This window comes from Carettochelys insculpta, chromosome 3 (assembly GCF_033958435.1).
Source record: "Carettochelys insculpta isolate YL-2023 chromosome 3, ASM3395843v1, whole genome shotgun sequence".
Lineage (NCBI taxonomy): Eukaryota > Metazoa > Chordata > Testudines > Carettochelyidae > Carettochelys > Carettochelys insculpta.
Genome location: NC_134139.1, coordinates 89,760,506 through 89,773,248, shown reverse-complemented (window position 1 = coordinate 89,773,248; position 12,743 = coordinate 89,760,506). Strand labels below are relative to the sequence as shown.

The window sequence follows — 12,743 nt, the reverse complement described above, 5'->3', positions numbered from 1 at the left end:
GAACTTTGCCTTTCAAATTAATGTTTAGTTAATGACCTAGACTACTGGGTTTAAGAATTCCTTAAACTTTTGGACTTAAGAAATATTTTCTTCGTCTAAATTTTTATACGGGGAGGGTTCAGTTAGCAGTTCCCTGTGTTCCTTTGTATAATGACTTTTTTAAAGTGTTGAATAGTGTTGGGGCATGCAGGGCCGTGTGCAGGAATTTTTGGGGTGTGGGTGCATTTTTTGTAAATATGGACTACCTTACCCCCACAGCAGGCCCTATGCTTCCTCACCCCCTCAGCTCTCTAGGTGTCCCTGCCTCCCGCTCTCCATCCAACTACCACTACTTTAGCCCACCGATTCACCCCTGGTTTTACTTCCAGCTCTCACGGCTTCACTGTCTGAATGTGATATGTGGCTTAACCCAGTCTGTGATCCTTTATTTCCCTCTTCCCCTACATATTTGTAGACTTTTCTTTCTACCTTGGTCACACACCTATTAGCCATAATGGAGGTCTTGTTAGGGTTGCTGACAACTTGTTTCCCAGGGCTAGCTCTGAAGACACAGAGTTCATACCAGTCACTGTTTTGACAGTTTATTTCCTTTTCAAATAAATATTACTTGTAGCATGGATTTCCATTAATCTGTGTTATCTACCAAGTATTTATTTGAGTTGATAGTTAATCTGATGCACTGAGCAACAAAAGAGCAACAAAAACTGAGGTCCAAAGAAATCATTTTCCTATTAGTTACTTTGATGGTATCAAAACAAAAAGCAGTGAAGTAGCACTTTAAAGACTAGCAAAATCGTTTATTATTCAGATGGTCTGAAGAAGTGGGTCTGTCCCACGAAAGCTCACCTAATAAACCATTTTGCTAGTCTTTAAAGTGCCACTTGACTGCTTTTTATTTTGATAGTGTATAGACTAGCACGGCTTCCTCTTTGTTACTTTGATGGTGTGTGAGAAGTGAGCTGGTGGCATCAGCCCATCTCGTAAATAGATCACAAAACAACTGTCATTAATTAGTTGCTTGGTGACAAAGAACAAAGATTAATGGACCATTCTTGGACACCTTTCACTCAACACTCTTACTGCTAAATTAGTTTCTGAGATTGTACCATAGCTTGAATCTTTATCTCCCCAATAAAGGAACCCAAAGGCTACGGGCAGAGTACAATTTTACAGCATTTTTTTTCCACTAACTGGTCTGCTTTTCTCAGATCATTTTTAGAATCTGTGTTTGAAGGTTAACCCGAGTGTGGGAGGACTACTTGGTCACTGCTGGATAAAAATAAAACACACTGGTGTTGAACAGAGACAATTATCAAGCACTGACCCCTGAACTAAATATGCCTAAAGAATGATAAAACATCTCCTGTTAACACCTAATCACCCTTTCATTTGTGCAGTGATGCTTGGATAGGGCACCAAGTTCTGCAGAAAAGGACATAGAAAAACTATGAAGAGAGTACAGCAAGAAGTGTGCAGCCTTTGAGATCTTTACTGGAAAATGGATGAAAAAGCAGATTGCAGACCTTTGCCAGAAAGATCAAGGCATTTCTGAACAGACCTCACTGGCGGTTGTTATGATATGATGGGGAGATGCAGTGAATTACAAATCAAATATTGTTTCTGCAGGCTTAACTATCAATGCTTAATTGCAGACAAATAGAGCCACTTTCTGTACACCAAGCAAAAGAGAGAGGTTTTCATAACTCTGAATGATTGGAGGAATCTGATTTTGATTTCCATCTGCTTACAGGCATTGCCTATACTTGGCTTTTCGAGGGGTATGAAAAATGCATTGCCAGCAGTTCTGTTATCAGACAGCTCCTTCTAATCTAAGCAAACACATTTATTCTCAAGGTGAAAGAATTACAAAAAAAGCATATAAAAGTCAATAAAAGAACCTTAAATAGCTTACCAGATGTCATCCTCAAGTCATAGTGCCAGTCCTTCCAATCCCACAACTGGGTTTTCCTTGCAGTTACAAGTTCATATAGTTTTTATTCTTTAGCTCAGGATCAGAATGATGCTCCTAAATAAGTTTAATCTTGGGCAGTTTTTCTGGTCTCTGGAAAATCCAGTTTGGACCAGAATAGGTGAGTTTCGCAGGCGATAGTCCTCTGTGCAGATGTTAGTAATTTATCAAAATTGTCCCTTACTGTTTTCACTGCATGGGGCAGCTATGTTAACCCTGCAACGTGCACATAGTTCCTGACCTGCAAGGATCTATCCACCATTCGTGCACCTAATATGGTAGGGCAACTTCTTTCACTATGTTCTTCACTTCACTTCTTCATGAGAGCAACTGAGTGGAACTGATTCCAGTTTTTGTTAAATGAAGACCATAAACACAATGGGAAAAACAAATACAGTTTTAAATTCATTTACAGTAATTGTGAGTAATTATGTGGCGTCAGACACAGGTTTGTGGCTCGATACAGGAGGAAATGAGTGAAATTCTATTGTTGGTGTTACACACATGGTCATGTGAGTTGATCTAACAGGAATCAAATTCTCAGGTTGAAATGATTAAATTGATGGTGTCCCTTTCATAGAACATCAGAACAGTTGGTTCCTGGTTCTATGTTGTTGTTAAGTAGCATTTGTATAGTGGGTGTGTCTACACTAGCTCCCTACTTCGAAGGGAGCATGGTAAGTAGGGTGTCAGGAGATTATTAATAAAGTGCTGTGCTGCATATGCAGTACTTCATTAAGCTAATTCTGCCCCAGGGCAACTTGGAAGTTTTAAACTTCAACGTGCCGGCTTACATGTAGCTGCAGCTAACCCGCCGTTATTCGAAGTTTAGCACTTTGAAGTTGTAGCGGGGGAGAATTAGCTTAGTGAAGTGCTGCATATGCACGGCAGCACTTCATTAGTGATCGCCGAAAACCCTACTTACCATCCTCCCTTCAAGTAGGGAGCTAGTGTGGACGCACCCAATGTGTTGAATCTTTAGTGTCTTGCAAGTATTAGCAAATTAATTTCCCCCAAGTAAAAATTTGCAAGTTACACTTTCGCACTAAAGATTGCATTACAGCACTTACATAAGTGGAATGGAAAATTCTATTTTTTATATTTTTATAGATCCAATTAGCAGATTTCTCAGCTGTTGGCCCAGTCTTTAACTCAGTTAAGGATGTTGTAATGAAAGGAAGATATATGTGCTTTATTTAAATGGTGGTATTTTTCAAAAATACAGTGCTATTTCTATGAAGTTAATTTTGATTGTTAGAATGTGTTTCCTTTTTAAATTTTTTAAAAATGGGAGTTCCATCAACTGTATATTTTTGTTCATCCCTGCAAACTTGTATAATTCCTTATGCTTTAACAAAAAAGGGCTGTAATCAATTTGGTTTTCTATAACATTTTCTTCTAGTTTTCAAACATGAAGCATTGATTTAGCTGTGCCAAAACAGAACACTACTCCAAATTTCTGTTTTATCTCTTTTCTGTAAGGTTTATTGAGAAGCAGTCTTATTCCAAGTTCATCCATTTTGTGGCTGATCTTGGTTCAGTGTCTTAACATTTTCTCAGTTATGTCAATTTTGAGGGTTGTACAGTAATCCCTCGGGTACCTTCATTTTCATAAAAGTTGGGGAGGGCTTGGGGGAATGGGTTGGGGCCCTGGGAGGGGGCAGGGGGTTAAGTTTGGTGTGGGTTAGGGCTGCAGGGGGCGTGGGAGGATGCAGTTGAGCCAGGGCATGCAGGGAGTTGGACTAGGGCAGCAGGGGATTGGAGCTGGGGCCGTGCGGGATTGAGGGTGGCATTGAATGAGGTAAACTGGGATTGGGGGTAGAGCCTTATGTATCTGCAGTGGCTGAGAGCTGGAGCCCCTGTGTGTGTTGGTGGCTGAGAGCCCAATGTGAGCTGGGGGAGGTGAGCTGGGGATGAGGGGAGTTGAGCCAGGAGGAGTGGGTATGGAAGGTGGCTGAATAGGGGCAGAGATGGGTTGAACTGGCAGGGGGGTTAGAACCCTGCACAGGCTGGCAGCAGCTGACAGCTGGGGCCCCATGGAGAAAGGTTGAGCTCGGTGGAAGGCTCTAAAGAGGGTTGCACCAGGGCGGGTGCTTGAGTGGGGAGTTGGGTTTGGAGTCCTGCGCACGCACGTGCATGAGGGTGAGCTGGGGCCGCATGGGGCTTCGGGCTTGGGCATATGGTGGGGGGCAGGGGGGTTGAAGCTGGGTCTGCGGGGGTTGGAGGCAAGCCCTAGTCGTGTGGCTGGAGCCCCCCACTGTGGGGGAGGTGAGCCAGGGCGTGCAGTAGGTGGGGTGATAGAGCTGAGATGATAATGGTGGGGGAGTTGGAGAGGTTGAGCTGACAGGGGGTTTAATGGGGGTGAACCAGCTCAGCTGTCAAGTGGCTCCGCTCTGGGAAGCAGGGGGAAGGGGCTTTTAGCCTGCCTGGCTGCCCTGCAGGGGCAGGCAGCTAGGTGGGCTCACAGCCTTCCCCCTGCTTTCCCAGAGTGGCACCTAGCACTGCTCTGGGAAGGCAAAGGGGAGGGGCTCTTAGCCTGCCTAGCTGCCCGCCGCTGCAGGCAGCTAGGCAGGCTGAGAGTCCAGCAGCTTTGCATTGTGTGCAATTCATCTGCAGGGTGCGAGAAGACTTTGTAACGGTCGAGAGTGCAGTCCAACCCCACTGTGAATCCTCAGGAGAATTCCAAACAGGCCAGTCTGCGCAAGGTGAACAGCTGCAAAACAAAGTACGATTGCCAAAACTTCAAGGCTACGCTGGCACTAGGCCACAAGAGATAGTAAGAGTAATGCATAGGCAATTTTAAGCAATCTTTTATGTAAATGAGTTTAAGCTTTATTAGTTAGTGTTAGGAGGCCTGTTACAGATCCTTTCCCCCAAGTGAAGCTCCGACACGTCGGGTTTTCCCCCCACTGGTGACTGCGGCGTTTCCGGGGCTCCCGTCACGGGTGTCACGCTTTCAGTAAACCAAATATAGCACTCGCCTTCTGGGTGCAGCCTCGTTTCTGGGGAACCTGAGCCTGGTTGGTTATATCACCTTAAAGTGAGTTTCATGCAACACGAAGACGCGTAAAGTGAGGGATTACTGGACTTAATTTGGTAATTCTGATTCTTTTCTGTTTTGTTGTATAAAAACCAATCCCATTCCATGCATATCCCATTTTCCTGGCACAGCCAAACTTTTACATTGCTTTAAGCTATGGTAAAAGGAATCTGTGTACTTACTTTGGTGGTCCTAGCTCTTGCTGGAGGATTTTTTCATCAGTCTCTAAAATATGTAGTACATAAAACAACAGCAACAAAGTTAGCACTGTACATTTTGCCTGTGTCTACGCTAGAAAGATCTATGAGAAGAAGCTCTTCCAGAGGATCTCTTCCGAAAGAGCTTCTTATGAAAGTGCATCCACACACCAAAAAGCAGATCAAAAGAGTGATCTGCTCTTTTGAAAGAGAGCATCCACACAGCCACCATGCTTTAGAAAGAGCAGGCCAGGGACTGAAAAGGAAAACTGATCTTTTGAAAGAAGGGCCCTGCAGAGAGTCTACATACGTTTTCTTTCGAAAGGGGGTGCACTTCCTGAAATGGGAAGATTTCAGAAAGGAGCACCACATTTTTTCGATTTACTTTCGAAGAATGCTTTTTGAGTGTAGACACTCCGTGCGTTCTTTTGAAAGCACTCCGCAGGGCCCTTTTTTCGAAAGAACAGTCTTCATTTTTGGTCCATGGACTGCTGTTTCTAAAGAGTGGGGACTGTGTGGACGCTCTCTTTCGAAAGAGCAGATGACTCTTTTGATCCCCTTTTTGGTGTGTGGACGCAGTCTTTCAAAAGGACTTGCTAGTGTAGACGCAGCCTTTGTATGCTGTGTTGTCGTTGAAATCAGTATCTTTGAAGGTGTGGAAAAACTAATTTAAATTGGTATTATTGAAGCAATATTTTAATAATTAAAATTGATTAATCATGATATTTTAAAATAGATTGGCAGCCCTAGTTTTAAATTTAGACAAGCCTTTCCTTTTGTAAGGAGCGAAACAATATCTTCAAGTTTTGATGGGTCTGATTTTTTTTTCCAGAGTTTTTGATTGTGCTTCAACTAGAAATTTATCTATAGATTTTAGTATTTTGTTATTCCTAAGATTAGCAATCCATGATATTGATGTAAAAACATCCAGCTTGCCATAACAAAAGATTAAAAGACCACAGAGGCAAAGCACTGTAGGCAAACAAGAGAATTATCTGTAACAAACAATTACAGATTTTATGGTTATGGTGACCATAAGAAATGGATCCTTAAAGTATTCTTAGAATGAATGGCAATCCTTGATGAAGTCTGTAGCTAAACGTTTTCAGCAGGGCTTGCCCTAAATCTTTATAGCTTGTTACAGTTTCACTGGTGTATCTCAAGTCACCTCCCTTATTGTTGCTGTTTCTTTGGAATCTAATCTAATTTATGTAACCAAAATAATGTGTCATGCTTTATTTAATATTGATTATTATTTTATTGGTAAGGTTTTGTGTTACCAACAGTTCAGTTCAAAATGTATCATTAGAGAATACTTGTACTGTACTTTCAGATTCTAATGCCGTGGGTTGATTTTTAATAATTTTGCATATGCAAGACTTACATTGACCCATAATAGTTTCAGATTTATATTAATGGTTCTTGCAGGTTGCTGGTTTTGACTGGCTTTCATATTAAACAAGTTAAAAACTGACTCCTAAAACTTTGTGAAATACATCTAATTATTTAAATTGTGTTAGATCTTCTTGACCTTTCAACCAAGTCAGTTTATTTATAGGCATTATGTTTTGTTGGTACTTTAGCTACTCTTCCCCAACATGCTACTATAACAGCAGTGTCAAATTTTGTGTGTTGGGAGCTGTATTTCATTATTAATGGAATTACCTGCTATGGGCTTGAGTAAAAATTTAGGGCTACATATTGTGGTCCAGCCACAACTGAACTCCCACCAGTGTCAGTAGGAGTTTGCACAGAGTGAAATGTAGTGTTTCTGTCATAACTGAACTTTCAATTATTATTTCCACCTTTTCCCTATTTCCTACATTAAAATGATCAGCCCTGGAAATATTTGAAGTTGTCGTTGTTTAGACTGTCAGTTAGCATCCCATTGAAGGATGTGGAGGACAGTGCCTTTGCTAAACAGTAGCATATCTAAGTTAGCTTTGATCAAGCTAGCTGGCAACAGACCTGCTGACAGAATTGTTTGCCCCCTGGGCAAGGTGGGACAGGGTGGTTGTGGACCCCTGGAATGGGTGAGGCTTCATGTGGAAGAGGTAGGGCTAGGGACGAGTCTCCCCCTGCCCGATCTTCAGTGCTTGCTGGCCCACAGTACCTTGGGCTCCAGCAGCAATTTAAAGGGCCCAGGACTCTGGCCACTGCCAAGGTTAGCAGTAGCAGCAGTTGGGAGTCCTTGGTCCTCTTCAATTACTGGGCCCAGGGCTTCTGCCTTGTTGTTTCCTTCCCACTCATGCCCCATGCACGCCTCACCTGCCCCTGTCAGTGACCTGGCTGGCAAGCCCATGACACTGGCTATTCTGATATTTTTAACAAGCTAACTCAATCAAGCTGTCATTTAGCACCTTAGAGGCTAACAAGTTTATTAGATTTATTCAGTTTATTAGGTCTGGATTCTAATTTTTTTCCTACTCCACTCATCTGAGGAAGTGGGTCTTACCCATAAAAGTTCATAATCTAATAAATTTGTTAGTCTCTAAAGTGCTACAGGACTGCTTATTTGTGAAGCTACAGACTAACATGGGGTGGAGACTGCTCTGAAACTATCAATCAAGCTAGTTCTGGTGTGACTACTTTGCAAATCCCTATTGCATTGTAGATATGCCCTAAGTCATTGTTTCTGATTATCTGCAAAGGCAATGTTTGTTACACTTGGTTCAGATATGGAAGATTATAACCTCAACCAAGAGGGCTAGAAATCCATTTTTCTGTTTTGTAATTGTTGGCTTAAACTGAAGTTTACATAAATACATCAGTGTATCAGATGTACATCAAATGGGCTGGTATTTTGACTTTCCCTGTTCTATAACACAGACTGCTTGGATTACTTAAATCCATGTATATTCTAGAATGATCCAGCAATACCTAGCTATTGTTCTGAGATTAACCATAGTTTGATATTGTAACTTGTCTAAGTGCAACTGATAATGGTTACTCTATTTCCAATTACCAACATGATTGTGAGTTAAATTAGGTTCCAGTGCTTCCATCCATTCTGATTTTTTGAGTGGAAAAGTTAAGGATCTGTGAGCTAGCCTGGCAGCCAACTAATCGTTTTTTTAAAATCTGATAGTAGTAAACTCCTCTACCATTCTGTAAAATGACTGTCATTGCTGTGGGCCACCTTGTTTGTTCATTTCCATATGAGTTGAACTTTTTTTTTTTTTTTTTAAAAAAAAACATCTTACAGAATAAATTAGAATGGGTTGAGAGAGAAACAAAGGCTGGAGGCACCACATTCTATTTTCATAACACTTATGCATCCCAAGGGGCAAAAAGGAAATGTGTGGCATTTATGTGTGTCCTTGTGCATTTCCTCAAACAGCAGAGTATAATTCATTTTGTAGAATTCATTGAATTTCTTGTCATATGTTATCTACTCACTTTAAAATATCCGTTGATTTTATGTGTAAAATATTCTCAGTTTTGCCCTCACAGCTTCCTGTCATCAGACTGTAAAACAAAGTTTATGCTAAGAGAGAGGGTAGAAACTGATCATAGTCTGCAGCAAAACCTGTGTTTTCTTATATTTGAGGGAATATTACTTAATAGTGCAGCGATTGTTATGCTCTTTGAATCTTTAGTATATTAAACCAATCTAGATTTAGTAGCATGTAAAATCTTAAATGAGGTATTTAATAACTGACAATTTCTGAGAACATGTAATGCACAATTTGACAGTAGTAGTATAACTATTATTTCTTTGTCTCTTTCCCTTATAGCTGTCCATATTTGTCAGAGAAGATTACACCTGCTATTCCTGCAATTGGTGGAATTCTCTTCTTTTTCGTGATGGGGACCTTGCTGCGTACTAGTTTCAGTGATCCTGGAGTCCTCCCACGTGCAACACCAGATGAAGCTGCAGACCTGGAAAGACAAATAGGTAACACAGAAGGTCTGTCATTGTACCTTTACTTTTCTTCCAAGTGTTTATATGCTGTATGGAGGGAGAATGTAGCTCAATTTGTAAGAGGACAAACTCTTGTCTCAGCAGTAATCACTCTAAAATAATACTGTTTCAGTCAGCAGGAAAGTGTCTGAGGAATTCTTCAGTCAGATGTTGCTGACCACAGTAGTGGGCATAGAGAAGGACAGACTAGTGCAGAGGTTCTCAAACTTTGTGATACCGTGACCCCCTAAAATGCTAAATAAATTTGTGTGATCCCACCCTCACTGCTCAACAGGTAAAGCTAATCATTTTATTGGATTAGGACTGGACAAGAAATATGCCAATAAATTTTGATAACTAAATATTTATTGGAAATAGAGAAACATATTAAATTTGCAATAGTATATTTTAATGTGAAGGATGAGCTTGTTCATGGTTCCATAATTTTTGGAATCTGGGTTTCATTGTCAAGACAGCCACTCTTATTTCTCGTTCCACATTTACTTTTGATCAATATTTGCTTTTGATAGCAGCAACTGCAGAAAACCCTGACTTGCGCAAATATGATGATGCAAACCGGATTAGTATGTTCATAGCCTTCTCGCTTAATTCTTTGTACTCGTTTTGCACACTGATCCAAAAATTCAGAGAGAGAGATTGTTGAGAATTTTATTTTTAAAGGAATATCAGAAGAGATATCAATGATTTGGTCCTCCTCAGTAGTAGTGAGTGTACCAGCTGTTAGGTTAGCATCAAATGGGTTCCTTATCCAAACAAATTTTTCAATATCCATATCTGAGAAATAGTTCATGAAGTAAAATTTTAAAGAAGAAAGGTGATTTAAGATACAAAATTTCCCATCTTCACTAATGTGTTATTGCTTTCAATAAATTGTTTTAGAGTAGGAAACGTGTTTAAATTTGAATTTTCCATTTTGCTCTGCCGCAGTTCAACTTTCCTAATAAACACTTTCAATTTATCGTAGAGTTCAAGAATATTATTACTACCACCTTGCAGTGAGGTAGTGAGAGCATTCAGCTTATTGATATTTGTCACTTAAATATGCTAACTGCATGTTGAAATCAGTCAATAAATGTGTGCACTTCTGTGCCTTTCCTCAGTTAAATACTGGTGAAGTTCAGTTTTTAGCTCAAAAACCCCGAGACAGCCATCTTCACTCACAGTAAAATAGCAAGGAGCTGTGTTCAGTGCCCATCTCTCCACAAAACCTTGTAAACATCCTTGCCTTTACAGGCCTTGTTTTTATATAGTTCACAACTTTTATGGTTGCTTGTAGAACATTCTCCAATGCCGGGCTCAAATCTTGCAAAGCGAGTGCTTGCCTATGAATCATACAGTGTGTCCAAACAGCACCAGGAGATTTTTGGTGTATCAGTGCTTGAAGTCCTCTATGACAGCCTGACATAGAGCATGCTCTGTCAGTGCATATGCCCACACTGTACAACCACTGTAAGAGATTTGACTTCATAAAGCTATGAATTATATCAAAAAGATCCTCATCTTTACTTGTCTCTGTAATTTCTTTACAGAAGAGTAAATCTTCATTTATTTTCCTGTCATCAACAAATCTAACGTATGTTATTAAATTAGCATCTTTACTGTTATCTGTTGCCTCATCTATCTGAATGGCAAATGGTTTGCTTCTTATTTTTTCAGTTTTTGTCAGCAGAATTGGTAGATTTGTCCTCAGCTTCTTGCTTACCACCCAACAAAAACCACTCCATGTTGTAAGGCTAAAAATTTAAAATAACAGAAGATTTTAAGTGCTGGCATGGGAATCTAGGCAGGATGAGACTTATCATTAGATAGGGTACGTCTTCACTACAGGGAAGATCCACCCTGTTGCAGTCAATCTTCTGGAGTTCAATTTACCGTGCCTGGTAGGAATGTGCTAAATCGAACGTACAGGGTTCCTGCATCAGCACCAGTACTCCTGCTCCCCATGAGGAGAAAGAGAAGTTGATGGGAGCACACACTCCTGTTGATGTCACTTACGGAGATGGCGGAGAAGCCCAAGTTAAGGTGCCTCAATTCAAGCTATGTAACTGATGTAGCCAGAATTGTGTACGTTAATTTGATCTTCCACTGTAGTGTAGACCTAGCCTTAGTTAGGGTCTTCTCAAAGGTTTAAGGAGACTTATCCAAATACAGGGTTGAAGAAAAAAATAATCTGAAACTATATCAGATCTTCAGCCCCACAATCTCACCATTCACTTCTAAAAATTGTTTTGCACATATAACTAAATTGAAAGTTGAAAATAGGTTGACTTTAAATTAGCTGTAGTGCTCTTACCTTGAGAGGCACAGCATGTACTGCTTCAAGGGTGTTGGAATAACAATGATTCTCCAGATTGGAGCTTGATAATTTTTAGATGAGGTTTGACTATTTCTTAAGTCCTCTTTCCTCTTTCTTTGGTCAATTAAACAAAAGCAAAAACAAACAAAAACTCATGAAAGCTCATCTTAACAAATCATAGTGGCTACATCTATACTACAGAGATCTTTTGAAAGAAGCTCTTCTGGAAGATCTCTTCCAAAAGAGCTTCTTTCGAAAGAGAGCATCCACCCACAAATTAAGCAGATCAAAAGAGTGATCTGCTCTTTCAAAAGAGAGCTTCCACACTGCCCCTGCTCTTTCAGAAGAACAGGCCAGGAACCGAAAAATCAGGCCCTATGAGAACTGCTCTTTCAGGGGGAGGAAAAAAAAAAAAGAGAGAGAAAAGAGCTTGTGGAGTGTCTGCACATGTTCTCTTTTGAAAGAAGCTTTCAAAAGGCAGCACTCTTCCTGAAATGGGAAAGGAAGAGCGAATTCAAAAGGAGCACCACATTCTTTTGATTTACTTTTGAAAGAACACTTTTTGCATGTAGACGCTCTGTGGGAGCTTTCAAAAGAGCCCCTTTCTTTTGAAAGAACTTGCTAGTGTGGACAGTCAGTATGTTTTGTAGTGAAGGTTTCTTTAAACCCAGATGTTACATTAGGGCACTAGTAGAACTGGGGAAATAGCCTGTTTTATTAACTTGGGGTGGGGCAAGTGGTTGCAAACAAGTCCAGGGGCTATTCCTAACCTGCATTTCCTCTTTGACTCAGTGCCCCCATTTAAAAAAATGATAGCTAGTTAAAATGAAAAATAAATCATGGAATCAGAGGTCATTAAGTCCATTCCCCTGCATCAAGCAAGATCATCCCCAACTAAGTCATCCCAGCCAGGACTTTGCAAGCTGGGACTTAAAAACCTCTAGGGATGGAGATTCCACCACCTTTCTAGGCAACACGTTCCAGTGCTCCACCATCCTTCTGGTGAAGTAGTTTTTCCTAATATCCATCCTCGTCCTCTCCCTCTAACTTCAGACCATTGCTCCTTGTTCTGTCATCTGTCACCACTGAGAACAGTTTCTCTCCATCGTCTTTAGAGATCCCCTTTCAGGAAAGTTGAAGGCTGTTATTAAATCACCCCTCAGTCTTCTCTTCTGCGAATTAAATAAGCCCAAATCCCTCAGCCTCTTCTCATAGGTCATGTACTCCAGCCCCTTAATCATTTTCATTGCCCTCTGCTGAACCTGCTCCAGCACATCCACATCCTTTCAATGCTGGGCCCAAAACTGGATGCCATA

General features: G+C 40.8%; 1 protein-coding gene across 8 annotated transcripts in view; it reads left to right on the top strand.

The window, feature by feature from the left end:
* The window catches only part of ZDHHC14 (zDHHC palmitoyltransferase 14), a 134,049-nt gene that overhangs the window by 56,851 nt on the left and 64,455 nt on the right, over positions 1-12,743 (top strand). For 6 of the 8 annotated variants that reach the window (XR_012645014.1, XM_074990317.1, XM_074990316.1 and 3 more), the window contains exon 2: positions 8,944-9,116. Coding sequence is in view for 7 of the 8 variants with exons in the window: in XM_074990317.1 (XP_074846418.1) it covers positions 8,944-9,116 (173 nt within the window). In the remaining variant the exon portion in view is untranslated. The remainder of the gene's footprint in view (positions 1-8,943; positions 9,117-12,743) is intronic. The other 2 variants (XM_074990314.1, XM_074990312.1) reach the window with 1 other exon arrangement.